The 16,846-nt window shown below is 32.8% G+C and overlaps 1 protein-coding gene across 1 annotated transcript; it reads left to right on the top strand.

Moving 5' to 3' along the window:
* LOC148612709 (uncharacterized) lies at window positions 1-7,451 on the top strand. Its single transcript, XM_088594367.1, has 5 exons — window positions 1-208; window positions 812-938; window positions 3,118-3,175; window positions 4,077-4,151; window positions 5,529-7,451. Exons 1-5 carry the CDS (start codon window positions 87-89, stop codon window positions 5,699-5,701), a joined length of 555 nt encoding a protein of 184 aa, XP_088450493.1. The 5' UTR covers window positions 1-86; the 3' UTR covers window positions 5,702-7,451.
* The last annotated feature ends 9,395 nt before the right edge of the window (window positions 7,452-16,846 follow it).

Below are 16,846 nucleotides of genomic sequence, written 5' to 3' on the forward strand. Positions count from 1 at the left end.
TAGAATTTAGAAAATCCCCAGTACCGTGATCTATTTTTAGACTCACATGTCATCTCTTTGTTTGTAAACATTAGTTAAGTGGCAAAATGTGCTGTAGTGAGATGGAGTCTCCAGCTTCCCAGCTTTGCAAAGGATGTTCGTACCTGATGACTGCAATAATATCTATACTTTTAATCATATCGTATACAATTTATGTGATTGCAAGAGCGTAAGTAAACTAACTTAGTTTTCTTTGTTCGGAGTCAATTGACAATCAGCTGATTTTTTATTTCGAAAGTTATGCGTTGATCTTTTTCTGTCAATAATTATGTTTTAAGTATTTTTACGGTATTTTACGTTTTTTTTATGTGTCGAATATACGATCTATTCACAATTGCAGCTCCACGAAATATCTAGCGCATATATAAAACCATGGGCGTCCATAGCAACGATTTTTATACTGAAACGTCTTATTTTTTCTTGATATTTTGATTTAGGTTCTGAAATTTTGAGTAGATGCAATTGTCTTTAACATTAAGTTTCAACAGTCAAAGCAATGACAAACTTTTATGTGAATATGATTGAATTTAATCGCATGGGACACCACTACCCATTAAATGAAATTCTCTGTATGATTCTTATTACTTGTATTTAGGAATATTGCCGAGCAGCAATGTATTTTTTGTATTATTGATCTTGTATACTTATATTTTCCCATGCACTATTATACACATCTTTATAATATACCATTTATATTGATTTTTTTGTATTGCTCCCTTAAATTTTACACAGAACTTGATTTACATCATTAACATTATTCCTTTTTTTTCAGAGCTGATGGTGCCAAATTCACAAAGGGCGATATAGTTTGTGCTGCAATACTTATAACATTTGGGACAGTTATATTGATAGTAATGCTAGTTTGTCTATGCTTGGAGACACATTTCTGTCATCACAAGGTAATACACTTCACTTAGGCCATACAAATAATAATTAATATGTCTGTTTTCTGGTGCCAAACCTACCCTATTTTTTCGTGCCTTCTCTAATCATTTTATGGCCTTTAAGGCTCAAGTATCGTTAAAGTCTAAGATTGTTCCTTATTAACTCAATGTAAAACGTTTTTGAAAAATAAAATAATTTCCCTTCCTATCCCCCTTTTCTTCTTGAGGTAGCAGGAAACAAAATTACTCTTTTTAGCCCTTATGTAAGAACATTAATTTTCAAAATAATGTCAAGTTTCTCGGCGGGTGTTTCTAGAAAAGCAGAGGACGCTTACCCTACCGGTGCACCTGGTCCATGCTCCCAGTTTTTAGTGGAGTCCGAGTTGCTCATTTACTTTTGTTAATTTGTATGTATGATTTTAGTTACTTTATGTTCTTTGTTGTGTATGTCTGTTTTCCATGTCTGGTCTTTGTCCCTGGATTACATTCTTTTGATTACCGCTATAACCTTGGTTCCCTTGATTACTCTTTCTCTGACGCTTCTGATCGAAATACGAGATCCGAAGGGAAGCTCGTAACCCTCAACTTGAGAAGTTCAATCTATGTACTACACTTCCGGTTTCCATCTGCAAATAATGAAATTAACAAGACCATAGAGTTGAAACCTTGAAAATGTTTTTCACGTATATTTTTTGTTTGAATTTCATTATAATTAAGTTTTGTACAGCATTGTCTCTTTTGTCTTTAGGCTTTAATATATATAATATGGCATTTTACACATTTGAAAAAATAATTTGGAAACTCTGCCAGTTTGTTCTAACAAGAAAGCAACCCACACACAGAGAAAGTGTCAAACAACTAACAAGGACTTTGGTGTTTGGTATTTGAAGGAGTGCACGGTACATACATATTATCTTTATATTTTTGTTGAAGATCTCGTAGTGTGAGTGTTTTTCCCCAGTATCTCGATTAACTACAAACCATCCACAAACACACTAACACAAAAAGGAACGCATACTAACTTTTATTCCATATCTTATTCCCTCCTGCTAACAGTTATTGTAGAATAACAGGAAACTTACGGACACCGAACTTAAATTAAACAAAATAAAAGGGTAATGAACTTCATTAATTCTATTGGGTTGGTGGACCTTTATTTTAGGTCAGTGTCTTGTAAGATTTTAACTCTTGCTGCGGACTTAAAGTTCGTTTGTTGACTTTCTTTTTAAATTTTATCTTTCTAACCTATATCTTAAAGTAGATGGACATTATTGTCTTTGAGGAATTGATAGTTAATAAAATTTCGTAGCCTTATAAAGAATGCTTTTTCGGTATAAGTATAACGTCTATTTTTAAATGCCCTAAAATAGTAACTGTCAAAAAGTGTCGAGTTATGAGTAGTGATCACTATACTTTAAATACTTAAAATAGAAGGATCATTTCCTTCTATCTATTTCCTATTACATATGTTCTATTTTTGTTTTTGTTTTTTCATACTGAACTTTAACAAGTGATAAACTTTGTAAAATAGAATAATACAGTTCGGTTGTCAGTCATGCTATACTTAGAGAGGAAGGCCAATAACTCTGGGTAGAGAACGGGAGATATTTATTGACCGCTATAGAAATGTTCTTCTTATTCGAAAGATTTTGCGCGCTTGTGTGTTAAAATGAATCTTCACTTTCAAGAGCAATTTGTTTCTATTTACCCCCTTTCTTCGTTAAATAATAAATGATTTAAGTACCAATCTTTCTAAAAAAAAAACAGACAGAAGGTGATTCATGCATGTCAAAAACTCACCAAATTCAGTTTTAAGTCTAGTTCAGAAACAGTTCTGATCACATAACCACTCTTATTTTTTCATTTGGCTGTTGCAATTTTGAGATAAAAATTATTAAATTGTACATGACTCTTCGGAAGACTTATCGTTCTTGATTTGGTTTCATTTGGTTGATTTTAGTGGAAAAGGAATGTATGATTTTCTAAAAAGTGCTGATCTGAATGCAGGAATGACTATTTTTATGCGAAAGTATAGCATACAAAAATGTATGCACTACTCCATGAATCACTTAACCATTGACATTGTCTGAATTTTATGTGGACTTAAATGAATACGACTCACATTTTACCGTTAGATGTGTGTCATGAATAGTTTTGCTTCTTAAACACACACTTTTTATTTTGTATATTCCAGAACGAAAGAGTAATTACGGTGATAAGCAGACGACTAAAACGTGTGACCAAAGTTTCCGGTAGGTATGAATTCGTCACCTTTTCCAGATAAATACTTGCACTAGTGACTTTCATTTGACTTATTACAATATAATTATTTGTAACTTGTGGCCTGGTAGTGCAAACGGGATTGAAAAATCTAACGTACTGTTGCGCGGATCCAGTATTTCAGGTTAAAATGGGGGCGTGAATATAATTAAAGATCGAAATTTTGTAAAAGAATATTAAATCAAGGGAACCAAGGTTATAGCGGTAATCAAAAGAATGTAATCCAGGGACAAAGACCAGACATGGAAAACAGACATACACAACAAAGAACATAAAAAATCCCGATTGCAAGCAAAAACAAATCCAATTATAAGAGGAGACGGGCTACGCAAAAGCACCTTATGAATCTCATTCAGTTAAATTGACACCCGAAATTGACTTTGCAAATGTTGGCATGACATTGTATTCGAAGTCAGTAGGGGCTACTGAAAACCATATTCTTTCTAATTTAAGATGCCGAAATTGAATGAAATAAAGCAGCTAATACATTTGCACGCCTTTAAATCAGTTCTATCTTTTGTCGAAGCAATGGTATCTATTTTTATGTACGATATGTACAAGGAATTTACATTGTTGTAAAAATCGCTCATCGCCTAGGTCGAAAAAGATGAACAACCAATTATAATGCCCAAAAAGGCACATGGTAATTAGATTGGGATTACAACTACAGAAAACATTGGAAAATGCAATGTTTGTAAATGATGTTTGTAAATGATGCATAATGATTACAACTTAAAAAGGAGGTTATGTCTTGTGAAAGTCAGAGAGTTCTGACATTTTATTTCGTTAGAATCACCAATTTATTCAGGTTAAAAGGCCACATGGTAAATTCAGTGTAAATAGGCAAGATCATTTATATTTCATATTTTTCAGGTGATACGTGTGCCATATGTCTGGATGAAAAGAATTCCCAGGAGAAAACTGTAGTTAAACTGAGCTGTGGTCACAGTAAGTGTATTTTAGTACTTCTTCGGCCAGTGCATGTGTAATTGTGTTTTTCCGACGCAGTCGCTATAGTTTCGCTTTTTACCCTTTGACCTTAAAGACGCTCCTCCATGGAAACGCGAGTCACCTGGTCAAAATTCTTGGCCAAATACTGATAACTCAGTGGGGTTCGAAAAAGGAAATTGAAATTGCGTACCATGCGTTATTTCCTGATGAAAATTATAAGTAAAAAGAACAAATTTTACTGTGTCGGCTATCTTTTTTTTTAAAGATAGTACTTGTATTCTTATTCCGTTCATCTGCCGTCGTATCCTAGGGTTAGGATTGCTTTGAATGTATTTTGTAGCATATATTTAGCAATTATCGACTTTTAACGAAGTCATTACGTTATATATGGACCTATTCAGAATATATAGACCGAGGACGAAGTCTGAGGTCAATATAATCTAAAGGGTCCATATATAATGTATTGAATGAGTAAAAATCCTTAATTCATATATAACATATGTAGATAATGTATTTTCTTTTTGTCTGCTTCGTCTGCGGCGCTTCCGCCATGATTGGCTTAGAGTAATTACGGAATGGAACAGTTTATATTCGGATCTAAATTTAGAAGTATAGCGTCAATATACATAATCATGATTAGAAACATAGGGTCAATATATTTAAAAATAGAACCAAGAATTCATGTACGAGGAATATCCTTTGCATCTAGTAATCATAATAACAAATGATCAAAGTTGACTGTTACACCATATATATATCTGCAATGCTGGAAACTTTCAGCTATAAAACACGTTCTTGTACTAATACATATTAGTCCCCTATTGGCGAGAGCCAAAGAGAACTACTTTAGTTCCCTCTGTACACCTTCCTTTACGTTAATATTATCTTAACTCTTTCAAACGTCTTTTGGGATATTGATAGAATAATTGGTGTATAGGTTTATTTTATAAGTTACTGTAAAATTGCGAATTTTGGTCCGGTTTAATGATTTTTGGATGACTTATCGCCCATGAACTTGTGAATTGTGATTAATTTTTCATTTATTTGGTATTTGGTTCTAACATCCTTTTACTATCGACTTGATATTCTGAATATTTTGATGAGTTACATCTTAAATTATGTTCAAATTGAATCTTTTTTTGGCTTAGTTATGGCCTTAGAACTCGTGTTTTAGCAGTCCGATGGGATTTTGGTTTCATGCTGCTCTATAGATTTATTTTCCTTATTTGATATGATTATACGAAGTTTTCTTTTAAGTGCAATCACTATTCAATCCTATTATTAAATTAATTACACATGATACGATCGAAGCAAATTGATATTTACGACAAAAGCATGAAATGTGTTAAATGCAATGACATTTCCGTTTTTCAGCTTTTCACAAGTCTTGTATCCGAGAGTGGTTGCCGAAGAAAATACCACCAAACTGTCCAGAGTGTCGTCAACCATCTAAGAAATTTTCATCGAAAGTTATGTTTTCCGAATTCGTTCATTTGCTGACGTCTAAACACAAGAAACAGCGCATGACACGAGAAACCATTGTATAGTAAAACTATTTACGACAATATGTTGGGAATTTAAATGCAATACGATGCTAGTCTTTCATGATATGTTTCAACATTCCGTGCGGTTATCATTGTGCAGTGTTTGTAGAAACTGTTGAAAACAAATTGAGGGTTCAACACCGATAACAAATAAACTTGCCTGGCAAAAATGACTGTAAAACTGCATTATCAAGCATTACCTGTCAAAGATTGACTGTTACAATAATGACCATCAACTGGTTGACTTTATTAAATTATGATTGTTCTTGTTGGAAGTGTTCAGCATTAGTAGTTTAGTCTGTTAAATCATCGACTGTTCTTGACTTTACTTCAGTGGTAAACATTGACTGTTATAATGTTAAAAATTGACTGTACAACCAACACTATTTAACACTGACTAGTCTCTTGTTTCAGATATTGAATATCTACAGTGTCATACAATGTCAGATATGTATATGGTCAAAATCTTTCAAATTTCAGTCTGTACTGATTTTCCTACAAACGACCAAATTATATTAAAGTAAGCAAGATTTTCAAATGAGGCACCTCTACAAATTGTTACGTATATGCATACACTACCCAGGGTTGAAAAAAAAATGCAATATTAAATGAATTGGCTGAAACAGTTTTAAAATAGGGAAGATTTTTTAACTATGACGCCTCTGCGAACGGTAAGAAATGAGTTAATAACGCGTGGTCGAGAATCCATACACAGGCTAGTTCTAGAGGTTATACGTAGGTGACTGTTATTTATGAACAAATAAGATGTGTTACAACTCATATAAGTAACATGTAGGTGTAAAGAATTTTTACAGTTGTTTATTCATTACACGACAAAGTACAAATTCTGTGTTACTTACAAGATTGCAAAGCTATGTTATCAAAGGATAGTCTGTTGTACAAATAATTATATTCTCTACGTCCCGACAGAAAATAAAACAACAAAAAGTTGCGATTTTAATAGAAGTTGTACTAGAATGTGTTTCTTTGTCCCAGGTCTTATGAATATTATTTCTTGTTATTTTTTAAGACATGAACGTGCTTTCGTACCTCTGGTAATGATTTTACCGAAATATGTTGTTCAGGGATGGTTGCCTATAACATCAAGATAAACAAACATGTTCTTAATCAAATGATTCCGTATTTGACAAGTTTCATTTATCATTTTTGAAATATGATATTTTATTCAAACTTATTCACTCAAATATTGGTTATCCGGTGATCTGATTGGCCAAAATATTTCTAAGTACAGTGGAATTTCATTCAGCTGATTTATTTTTATATCCTGCCTAAAGCTTTTTGATTTTTTCCTTGAGGATTCATTGTTTTCCTTACAATATAAGAAAATAGAGATATTGATTGGCAGCGAATTAAATGGTTAGTGAATGACAGTTATGATTATGAACATGCATTAAACTAGGAATGTAAATAGTTATTTTTGACACGAGAGAGAGAGAGAGATTGTTTTTTTTTTTTTGCAAATTAGCTTAATCGTAAAAAAGGTCAACTTTTTAAATTTTGCTACTATTAAACTTGCCATACAGGTAGAATACCTAGCTATAAACTAAAATCGTGTATCTATTTTTGTTAATCATGCAGATCGTAGATCTGATTTTGAGAAGCGTACCTGTTTTGCTTTAGAAGAGTGCTGACTTTATATTTTTATGTTGAATTTATCATTTTTGTTTTTTTTTTTTTTTATAATTTTTTTATTTACATGTATATCTTTTCTACAATAAATGATTGCACTGAGTGTTTCATTTATTGTGTATTTTATCCACAAAACGAAATATCTGGTTTTCGAAGACGATTTATTCGTGAGTCTCCAAAGCGGAATATGAATTTGTGTCACTAAATTATAGTTGGACGGATAAACATATGGGGGACTCAGACCTTAGAACTTTTTTTCAGGTATGTTTAATTGTGTAATTTTTGTCCGCAGTGGCCAGATTTAAACGGAGAATGGTTGTAATCACTCCAAAGTACTTTAACCCCGCCGCATTTTTCACCTGTCCAAAGTCAGGAACTTCTAGCTAGCCTCTGTCTTGTTTCGTTTTCACTTTCAGTTATCCTTTTATGTTGCTGGAGTCTTTATGGACAACTGTTTTGCTGTACCTTTGTATAATATTGTTTTGGAGCCAGTCGTATCAATCCCTGTGGTGTTGAGGTTTCCTCTTCGTTCATTGAAATCCCATGGGTGGCCTTGAGCTTACATTCTTCATCTCGGTGGGGTTGTCTTATTGACATATTCACAATAGCCATTCTTGTTATAAATACAGATACGTGACCAATATTACTGTCAAAACAAGCGTTGCCTGTTAACGAATGACTGGTATTTAACATGATTGTATGAGTAATCAATTGACATAAGATTTTAGCGGAAATCAAAATGATGTAATCCAAGGACAAAGACCAGACATGTAAAACAGACGCACACAAGAAAGAACATAAAATAACCAAAATAATACATGCAAAGTAACATAAGTAAAAGATCAACTCAGACTCCACTAAAATCTGGGAGTATGGACCAGGTGCTCGGGTAGGGTAAGCGTCCTTTTTCCTTGAAACAACCGCCGAGTTGCTCATGAAAAGTAAATATTGACTGCGTTTAACACTAGAACAATGTTGAACATTGAATTTTCAATTTGAAAAAAAAATGAATAATTGATTTTTTTAAAGAAGTAAATATCAATTGTTCTGCAATGTTAGAGTTGGACTGTATACAAAATACAGTATCCATATAAAATTCAGACACTGATAATGGCATAGTGGATACAAGGAGTCGGAAACCCACCGAAAAAAAATCGATTAAAGTCCCTTCTTTTGCAACAAAATCAAGAACGAAAACTCTTGACCAAGACTTTTTATGTGGTCTGTAACTTACTGAATTAGAAATAAAAGTAAATTTTGTGTTTTTGACGAGAATGAATAAACTCCTTCCTAAGTCCGCTACCTGAATAGTAAATGTTCATTTACTAAACACTGACTATCTGCAGAGTCAAGCACGATCTGCTACGTGTATGCTATCAAGCAAAGTGATTGAAAAAAAAAACAAAAAAAAAACAGTAATTCGTAATACGAATTACTCAAGTACAAATTAAAAAAAAACGAGCAAAATGAGGTTTACTTTTTGAAACAGCTGTGCTACAACACATACTATTATAGCCTCTTAAAAAGTATTTAAAATTATTCAAATATATATATATATGCACATGCAAATACAGTAAGCACATTTTCATACAAAACTAACAGGAGGATTCGACAAGGAGACTTAATTCGGATAATGGTCAATAGGTACATCGTCGGCTAATCCCGGCAATACTCGGAATCAACGATCCCGAGTTAGGCCGAGAAATTGCTATTGGGATAGTGGTCAATGGCGACATTTAAGGTAGAACGATACTATTTCTCATTATTTTAGGTTGGTCTTTTGTGTACCATACTTAAGTAAATACTTCCGGACACTGTGATTGGACAAATTGTCCTGATAATCAAAATTCTTTATTAATTCCAGGCTCTAACATTATCATACTTTTAAAAAATTGCCTTACATTTTATATAAATATTATGATTTTTTTTATTTATGTGCCATTCGCAGAAAAAGGGGCGAACTTTGACCCCAAACCTCATTTGCTTAAAAAACCAAAGAATCGAGACGGTTTTGCTATGACTTTGATTGCAATTTTAGTTAGGGAAATGAAGACATTACTGGAAAAAAGTCAGTTTGTAGCTCCGTCATTGTTTTAAAGGTGTGAATTTTTCAACAATTTCACTATGGTCGTCTGTGGGAAATAAATAGTACCGTTTTACCTTTAAAGTTTGTTTGTTGGGGTTTAACGTCCGAGCAGCAATATTTCAGCTATATTCAGACGATGAACATGAAATGGATGACAAAATGAATATGAAATGAGGATGAAATGAAAAAAAAAGAATGGGACACAAGGACAACAGGGTCGACAAATTTTGATTGCCACCAGAAAAAGGAGGATGGGTAAGGTCGGGCAATTTAGCCTCCTGTGGCGGAGCGCAAAGGTTCCTACTCCTATCGAATACCACAGCAGGGTTCTTTAACATGCGAGGAACGTGGCATCTTTCCCAACACAATGCACCACTATGGTCTGCGGTCAGGTTTCCCGTATTATAGCCTGACAACCCCAGCATTTAACATGGCAGGTGTACCCCATTCCACCACCTGGGGCACACATCCCAGTAGCTCTGTGGGCAGAGCGCCTAGCCCCGGGCTAGGTTTCTGAGCATTATTTAGTCGCCTTTTACGACAAGCTTAGCGCTGCTGCAGGCCTATTCTTTTGACACCCGGGCCTGTACTTAGATGGTATTGTCTTGTAAAATTGTTACGATATGAAACCGATCAATTGCCTTTAAATTCTTTTTCTTTACTTATGTCTTATATATAGTGATCAACATAAAAGATACAGGTGATAATTAAACGTATATTGGATGTTCCAAATGCAAAAGGATGTAAGTCTTCCATGATGTGTTTCAGCATTTCGTGTTATTTTGAACATCCCGTGACGTTTTCATTGTGGAGTGTTTGTAATAACTGCTGAAAACATATCGAGGGTTCAACACCGATAAAAATAAACCTGCATGGCAAAATGACTGTAAAACTGCATTACCAGTCATTAACCGCTGAAGATTGTAAAACTGCATTACCAGTCACTGCCCGCTAAAGATTGTAAAACTGCATTACCAGTCACTACCCGCTAAAGATTGTAAAACTGCATTACCAGACACTACCCGCTAAAGATTGTAAAACTGCATTACCAGACATTACCCGCTAAAGATTGACTATCACCTGGTACAGGTGTATGCGTATGTTTTTATAAGATACAAAAGTACCAATCATATTATATTGCATATTTCGATATGATGTGCACATATTTCATTGGTGTGTTCCCATTTCGCCTTAGCTGTGAATTTCAGGTAAAAAAGGTAAAAAAAGTACTAAGGCGAAATGGAAATTTACAATAAATCCATTATAAAAACACAGTTATTAATTTATGGCATGTTTTGATAACTAAATAAACATAATTAAGAAAACATTTAATTTTTCTTTACTTTTTTTGTATATTTTAATGTGATTATATACATTTTTTGCATATTTTTCTGCATAAAACATAAAATATTTCTATGTAGAAAGTATTTTTATTTCCACTGAAATAAATATAATTATGATTAAATAGTCATTTTTTCTTCAAAATATTAAGATTTTATTTGATTTATTTATGTTCTTATTTAATTAAATGCGGAATTCAGAATTATATTTTAGATTTATTATAAATTTTTTAAGTTTACCATAATACATTTAATCATATTTAATTAAAGAAGGAGCAGGCAGCGAACGGGGTCAAGATCGAGCAGTACGCAGCAGATGGCAAAAGAAGATTACCAAAGAAGAAGTACCGTGACACAGAAGACCGTCTACACCGCCTGAAGAACCAACTTACGACCGGCGAGAAGAACTTTGTGGAGTATGGTGACGCAGCAGGTGGCAAAAGAAGATTACCAGAGAAGAAGTACTGTGACACAGAAGACCGTCTACACCGCCTGAAGAACCAACTTACGACCGGCGATAAGAACTTTGTGGAGTATGGTGACGCAGCATCTTACATCTTGAAGCTTGATTAGATAACAGTTTAGTGACAATTTAGTGCTATGAACTTTATGAGTTTTGTGATCATATTGTGATATTGTTTTATTCAGATGAACATTTCATGCTTATTAATGCACTATAAAATAGTAAACACTATTGTGCTATTTAAAAACTAATATTGTGCTAATTTTAATAATGAACTATTGTGCTTTCTTTTATCACTGTTTGTGAAAATATTCCATTTTGCTTATTTATTTAGCTTATCGTTTTCCAATGACAAGTTTTGATGTAATTTTGTTTGTGTTCAATTATGATTATGAATGAGTATGAGAATGATGTATGCTTTTGAATGGATTTTGTTATGCTATCTATCACATTAATTACATGCCAATAAAGCATAGAAATTGTTACTTTAGTTATTTTGTGCCTATATGAAATTGAATAAGATATGGTGATATAAATAAAATCTTGAACACTTAAAAAACATATAAACGTTACACAAAAATATACAATTACATTTGTATTAAACAACAAATTAACAAATTAAATCTATGTTTATATAGTCGTATAAACACTAATTACTCTTGATTAGATGTTTACATAGGTTCCCATTTCGCCTTAGTTTATACAAAAATGTACTAAGGCGAAATGGGAATATTTTTTAGTATAAGAATTCAGAGCTAAGGCGAAATGGGAACAAGCCGTTTCATTGAGTAATCTCTAATCAGCAGCATGAAAAAAGGGAAGAAAGTGTCTGAACCATTTTTAAGAAGCATTCATTATAAATATTACACAAGAGGTGATACATTTTTGTCGGATACACACAAAATTCACTTTCATTTCTCATTATATAGATAGCAGTGTTTTATCGAATGTACCCAGTGTAATCAATTTCGATAATTCGCCATGTGAAATAAATTCGATAATTTTACTCTCGGACTTTCTCCCGCCAAAACGTCACCACTTTGATATCAATCCGCCAATCACAGAATTTTTAAAACTTATGTTGGAAAATATCGATAAATTATTAAGAAAATCTATATTAAAAAAAAATAGAATAATCAATTGATTACCGTGAACAACCAAAATATGATCACTCGTGTCAAGAACGCAAGTTCCGCACGCTCGTTAAATCTAGGCGTTCTTCGGCACCCGTGATAATATTTCGGTCATTCACTCTTTCCAATTAATTATCCTATTATAATTCAGAAAGTAATAGACAACATGATATGTCTTAGTCTGTCGTTCACATGTACTTTTGAGATAAAGATATGAAATTGTGACTCTGATAGAGTTATCGTTCTTGATTTGGTTGTTTTAAGCCAGCACTCCACAGTATTGTAGAACTGCCTAATTTTGGTCTTGTAATCTGATGCTTTGTAACATTTATCACTTTAAAAAAATGTCAAGCATCTGTAAATCTATATATCTAGAAATAGCTCTAGCCAAGGCCTTCAGGATGCAGTAAAAATGTTCTGGAAAAAAATTACCCACAGCATATAGGGTTACCATAGAAACCATGCAAAAATATGCGAAAATTTGCAAAAAAGTTCATAAAATCAGGTTTAAAAATATCAAATTTCCCGCAAAATATCTGCAATTTTTATTTCATCCCCTGAAACTGTTCAAACTTTTTCCTTCGAAAACCCCTTCCTCATATGGGCATCGCCGGTTAGATTTTGAGCTATTTCACCTTGTAATCCACTTATTAAATTTAGCATGGTGAAAAATTGACTTACTTTCACTTTCACAATGAAGTCAAATTGTCATTGAAAAAAAGCCCCTTCAACATTGAAAATATATAAAACATTGCAAAATACTTCCAAAAGTCCCCTTTTTTCAGAAAATGTTTGATCAACAATAGATTCTTCATTTTTAATCACTATAGCAACCACCGGTTTCCATTTATGTCATTTTTCATCCCTAGCCAAAAGTGGGAAACTAAACTAAACTGTGGAGTGCTGGCTAAGATGGAGATGAATGTATGTTTTTTTTTTTCGTCTCCAAAATACAGAGGACTATAGTTACGTAAACGATGAGGTAGTTGGTGTGTACATTCGTATTGTGCTGTTTTAAAAATCTTGCCATGCTAATTGAAGAAATATAAAATGAGTAACACATTTTTTAGAATATTGATTTAATTTGATTTAAACGTATTTTATTAAAAATGAAAAGGATTGAGCAGCAGGCTAAGCAAACTCAAGACCTCTCTATAGAAGGAAGTGAAATACAACGCAATATCCAAATATATGAGAATCTTTATGCCATTTATGATACGTGTCATTTTATACATCAGCATACTGTGAATCTATTTGGTTTCGAAATAAAATTAATGAGACAAATAATGAAAATAAAAGGACAGTATATTTTATATGAATTAATAAACACATTTTTTGCTCATCATTACTTTGATTATCAACACACAATAAGGTATTTAATGATGGGATTATTACTATCATCGAATCATCGAAATTGTGAAATTTAATTATGATAAAGAGATAGTGAAAATGTGCTCATCCTGAGAAAAAAATAACTTAAAATTTGAGATAAGAAAATTGAAGGGTAAAAAAATAGATATGAGATTAGGAAAAAAAGTAATTAATTAAGTAAAGAAAACATATTGTCAAAATGCTTTTAGATTTGAATTGTTCTATAAAATTTCGGAGGTTTAATAATGATTCTATGAATAAAAGTACAGTTTTAGCTTCGAAAGGTCAAATTGATTGTGAACACACTGTCTTGATGTTTCCCCGGAATATAATATTATTACTACGCAACCTAATACACCTAGACAAATCTTTTCGTATATTGTTTACCTTTTACTTTATCAATTACTTCAATATTTTCTGCTTAACTTATGTCTCCGAATATCAACAGTTCCAGAGTTACATCAATATTTAAGTAAGAAAAGAATTTAAAAGAATAATTTTCTGAAGTCATAAAAGCGGGACAATTAAAGAAAAAAAAAATGTTCGTTGTCTTCACATTTATACATTAGTTTTCTACGAGAAAGATCATCGGTTTGAAAACATGTGACAAATGAGAACTGGAATTACTAGCTTAAGGAGGTAGACCAAGGATAAGGAACGTGAATCTTGAAATCAGTGATATGTTTGTATCATATTCAAACTTAGTCCGAATTTCCTCTGACCCTGCAACCCTCCTCTTTTTTATTTGGATATTGATATGTCGGGTTGTGGTCAGAACGATGTGCCATACAAAAAGTTGGAGATTCAGCGGTATCGCCGAGTACCGCCCTTCACACGCTTCTAACGACTTTCAGGTTGAAATCGTGCAGGTGATGCATACCTGGTTCGATTCGGGTTTAATTTTTTATGCAGATGTAAGTTTTATCGGCTTTTTGTCATCAAATCTCGGAAAAAGAAGTTTCAAAGCCTTAACCCATGGTCAGCAGCCATTTAATTTCGATTTCCAACTTTGCGTGACGCAAGCGAGATTTCGTCGTATACAAATCAGATTCCGTCATGTACATATGGTCACGTGAGATCAACAAACACCGCCTACTTTGTGTGTCTAAACAAGCGTGCGTACTGGAACAACATGGAGTCGATAATTCTGAATTGAGACACTGGATAGATTTGGAATCGTGTAGGAAAACGAAAGAGATCGTCATAAATTTGATGGACGCATATTTCAGTGTGACTTTTAACAGAAGTTTTAGTAAGTTTCACTTAATTTTTCTTTATTCATATCCCTTATTCTTTGTAATTCAGTTCCCGCAATTTTATTCTCGAAAATTGAACCAAATTATGCGACATGCATTTCTTCTCGAAAAGACGACATCAACAAAATGGTGGCTGAGGTCTTTATATTTTTTATTCCATTAGTGCAATCCTAGTACCCAGCACTCCAGCTATTTATACCCCCACTGACATATCTTATCAAGGAACAGGTGCAGAAACTAAAGAGCCATAAGATTTCTTCATATGAAATTTATGAAGGCATAACCCAAAATAAATTGGATGGTATATGTATTTGTCATTTAGTTAAAAATAATCTTGATTTTCTGTCTGTTTAACCATGAACAAATGAATTAGGAATGGGAAATTAAAAAAAAAGTGAGGATGTCTTGTCAAAAATGCAATATCCGTATATTGGAAATGTTCTGTGAATTCAGTGAATGATTCAAGTCAATAAACAGTTTTGTTTAATTGTACACATGATCACTAGAAATGACTTTTCAATTAACTGATTTTTGCTTCAGGTATCAAAGAAGGTTATGCTACCATTCTCCTGGCATCATCAGAATATGTGATTAAAAAGCACTGGAGAGACATCCTGTCAGAAAAAAAAATATGTTTAGTTGCATATGATGAGGCACATTGCATATCAGAATGGTATGTTGTATATAGTGATATAAAGAAATGTTATTAAGTACCGTTAGAAATCTACATAAATGTCTTGTAGATATACATAAAATGGCAATTACAACATGTAACATTACTAGCAAATTATTATATATTTAAATAAAAGCAAACCCACAGTGTACTGGTAACTGCCTGTATCAACGTATGTTTTACACGAGAAGGGCATTTCTGTAAGGGTTACTGTTTGAGATGGCACACATTATATTTATTTTTTTTACTTTACATGATAAAAACCATCTTTGATTTTACAGGTGATAAGGTTTTAGGGAGGACTATAGTAAAGTCGGAATTATTCAAAGTATAATAGATTGCACAATCCTCAATCTATCTGCAACTTCAACCAAAGACATAAAAAAGGACATATCCGTTGTATTGGAGCTAAGTGAGGCATCTGATGTGTCAGTTTTACCAAACAATTAAGTTATATATACATGTCCATGTACATTTATATATCTGCAAATTGAAACAGCTAACATTTGTGCTGGCTCTCAAATCCTAAAATCACAATTTGTTTTGTATAGAATGATGTTTATGGCATTGATGCACAAAAATGATTTGTGAAATGGACCATGTATTATCTTTTATTAATCTGTCTTTGTTCAATATCTGAAGCATCGACCATTTTATTAGCAAGGGGAGAGGGATCTTTGAAAAATATTCCAAATTCCTGAAAAGATTTGTTTTACTCCTCCATTGAAAAGTAGAATAATAATGATTCTATATTTTCCCAATTACTAAACAAGGCAGTTTTTTTTCAAAATGAAATACTGAATAACAATTATGTTGATAATTGGAGTTAACTGATTATTTCTCTAATACACTGAACTTGATGTTGTCTTATCTACAACCAGCTGTTTATTCAATAACCCCAGAGGCTGTTTCGTAATTAGGTAATAGGTCAATTGGGTCAAGTCAGGGATACGTCATCAGTTTTGCAGTTTCTTGTTGAGATAACAGGCTATTTATTGAGGTCATCCTAATTAGTGTTTTCTTTTAATTTTTCTATTTTTTCATCGGATATTTAACGTTGTACTATTTTATACCTATATACAATGATTTCTATTCTTGAATTTACGTGAATACATTATAAAAGAGATGTTATCTTGAATTTTTGAATGTGAACCTCGACCTGGACTTAATAATAAA

The sequence above is a fragment of the Perna viridis genome, chromosome 7, assembly GCF_037379345.1.
Source record: "Perna viridis isolate PV_CMFRI_1.1 ecotype Kerala chromosome 7, ASM3737934v1, whole genome shotgun sequence".
Classification (NCBI taxonomy): Eukaryota; Metazoa; Mollusca; class Bivalvia; order Mytilida; family Mytilidae; genus Perna; species Perna viridis.